We start from the raw sequence: 3,054 nt of genomic DNA, 5'->3' as shown, positions 1-3,054 counted from the left end.
GCCATCAGCCTCTTAGTACAAAGTCCAGGTAATGTCCGATGTGTGAATAGATCAGGTCATTTTCCAGAGAATTCAAGCATACCTTTTGCATCATGCCATGCCTCCTGCACATGCTACACGGGCACTGCCTCTTCCTAAACCATGCAGAAATCTCTGGCTGTATGAGGGACCTGATGATGGGACCTGATTCTCCAGACATTGTCTGGAGTTGATATGTGAGGCAGGCAAAGATTTTAGACTGAGACAGGAAGGAAGGTCCCTGAAAACTGAACCTGGTGTATGGTGTAAATGCTAGACAGTTAGTGTTACAGTAGCATTTAAGCATTGAGAATGTTCTGGCCACTGTTTTTCCATGTCATAACTAACATTGCTCCCGTCCAGAAGGTCAAAATGTGCCTCGAGTCTCAAGACCGGGCACGTCATAAGCTTGCATTGAACAGCAATGGTGCCATTGACTTCCTCAAGGCTGCACTGTTTTGTGGTAGAGGTAGTGGTGTTGGAGGTCATTTCGATGGTCTCCAATGTAATGGTGGAGGTAACTGAGCCTTGCGACATGGAGCTGGAGCTGTTTACACAAACAAGCTGTCCTATATCCAGAGAGCTCAAGCTCAGACCTTTGACAGGTTCAGGACCGGCGCAAGAAACTTGGCTCAAGTCCTCCATGGCGTTGCTACTGTAACTCAGCCACTCAACAAGGTACTGCAGAGCACAGTCGCAGTGCCAGGGGTTTCCGTGGAGCTGCACCAAACCCTGGTAGTCTAAGGGGTCAAAAAAGCCGTACGGCACGCTCTGCAGACTGTTCCCGGATAGATAAAGCTGCGACATCATTTCCTGGTCTTTGAATAGGTCGCCCTCTAGGGAGCGCAGCTTGTTCTTCTGCAGACGAATGACTTTGATTAGGAGGAGGCCTCTGAAGATGGTAGTAGGAATCTCTACAAGATGGTTCTCGGACAAGTCAAGATGCTGTAAGGAGGTTAGGTTCTGGAAGAGTTCTGCAGGGAGATAGGATAACTTGTTCTGGGACAAGTCCAGATGGACGAGGCACTGAAGACTGTCAAATGTGGTTGAGAAGAGATGGGTCAAGGCGTTCCCACTCAGGTGGAGTGTCTTGAGACAGGAAGGGAATACTCCAGAACTCAGCTCTGCTATCTTGTTGTCCCTAAGATTCAGTTCCTCCAAGTTGTTTAACTGGGCAAAGATTCCCAGAGGGAGGTGGATGATCTTGTTGCCCCGCAGTGAAAGTGTCCTTAGCTGAGAGTTAGCAATAAATGAATCGGGAGGCAGAGACGAAATCTGGTTCAAGTCCAAATTCAACACCTTCAGCCGGCTCAAGCCACTCAGGTGGTCTGCGTCTATTGAAGAAAGGTGGTTGAAGGACAGGTGAAGCTGTTGCAGGCTGGAGAGCTTGCTGAACAGAGGACCATTTAGGAACGTGAGAGCATTTCCTTTCAGCTCCAGCATCTCCAGCTTCTGCAGAAAGTCGAATATGCCTGGAACTAAATTCCTTAGTTTGTTGTTGTTCAGAAGAAGCTTGGTAAGGTTGGCCTGCTTGTCAAAAGTCCCGGCCTCTATGCTCATGAAAGGGCTCCCGCTAACCTCCAGTTCCTCTAGGCCAACCATTCCCGCAAAGGCACTTGTGTTAATTGTGCGCACTGGGTTGTTGAGGAACACAAGCTTGGTCAATCTGGGAGTTTGTCTGAAGGCTATTGTATTCATACCAGAGGACACAACAATCAGAGTTTGGACCTGTGAGGGGATGTCATTAGGTAAAGCCAACATCAGATCATCTGAGCAAATCATGGTTGTCCCAGAGAAACACTGGCATGGTGCAGGACAGCAGGTATCTGCATGGATCAAGGAACTCTGGTAGAAGAGCTGAATCAGGAGAACAACGGTAACCATGCGTTGACTGACCATTTTCCCCTGAAAAGTTAAATCACAGATGACACTGATTAGCATTATTCTGAGCTTCATTAAGCCTGGACAAGCCTTGACAATCACATTGCAACAACAACAAATGGCTTATTTATGTTATTTATCACATTTATTAACCCCTTAACGCTCCAAGGCTTATTACTTATAGGCTTATAACACTAAGGCCTATTACTCAGTAAATACAGGGACTTCTGTTCAAACTGATGGGGCTATTCCTTACATTTACATTTAAGGCATTTAGCAGACACAAGACAATATGGAGACCATAATACTCTACTCTTCACCCAAGTACTCTCAGAAGAGCACTAAAACACAGCATGCTGGATATTTAAATAGTAAATATCTAACTGTGTATCAATTTTTTTTTTTTTATTATATAATAAACACTGCACTCTGCATGGTGTTTTTCATGACTCAGCAAACTGCACTGAGATCTGTTGATTGAGTCATGCTGCTCCTTTCTCTGCAATGTTTCTATGACACAAGACTAATTTGCACAAGACTGTACCCGAGCAGCTCTAAATGAGGAGATGGCAACCAGCTACTGGTTGAAATATGAATGGGAGTTCTCAAAATGCTCAACATGGCGTCTGTTTACGTCTGTAAGTTGGCGTCTGAAAGACCCACCCCTCAACAAAAAGAACCAATCAGGGTGAATCAAGTTGTTGGAGTCTGGAGAGCTTGCTGAACAGAGGGCCATTTAGGAATGTTGGGAATACACGTCCTTGATGTGGAGATCTGCATAAGCAAAGTAAGCTAATATCTGAACTCTGAGAGCATTCAGAAATCACTATGGTGAAATAATAACCTCGACTGACCAATCACAGCTCTCAGGTCTCTGCCGGCTCTCCACTAGTCTTTCACATTGCTGTTGGGACTTTATGCCATTCATAGTCTGCAGATTCAGCAAACTCAGCTTTGTTTGATGAAATGCCTGGAATAAAACGGCTGCCAAACACGTAGAGATGCAGATTTAAGATATATTATTTTATATAAAATTATTAGAGGATATCCTGGCGCTAGTGGGGAAACCTTGTGCTTGATGTGGAGATCTGCATAAGCACAATAGCCAGAAAAAGCTGGAGAATCCGTTTTATTGAGCATTACTGAACGCTACCG

General features: G+C 45.2%; 1 protein-coding gene across 1 annotated transcript; it reads right to left on the bottom strand.

The window, feature by feature from the left end:
* Positions 1 to 291: 291 nt before the first annotated feature.
* On the bottom strand, positions 292 to 1,917 carry LOC140562226 (uncharacterized). The gene has a single exon (XM_072687692.1). The coding sequence runs from the start codon at positions 1,915 to 1,917 to the stop codon at positions 292 to 294; it is 1,626 nt and encodes a 541-aa protein (XP_072543793.1).
* Between the last annotated feature and the right edge of the window lie 1,137 nt (positions 1,918 to 3,054).

This window comes from Salminus brasiliensis, chromosome 9 (genome assembly GCF_030463535.1).
Source record: "Salminus brasiliensis chromosome 9, fSalBra1.hap2, whole genome shotgun sequence".
Lineage (NCBI taxonomy): Eukaryota > Metazoa > Chordata > Actinopteri > Characiformes > Bryconidae > Salminus > Salminus brasiliensis.
Note: the sequence above shows the minus strand (reverse complement) of the source record. Positions and strands in the feature narration are given on the sequence as shown.

Coding starts and splice junctions, on each gene's coding strand:
- LOC140562226 (XM_072687692.1), bottom strand. CDS start 1,917: ATGGTCAGTCAACGCATGGTTACCGTTGTTCTCCTGATTCAGCTCTTC.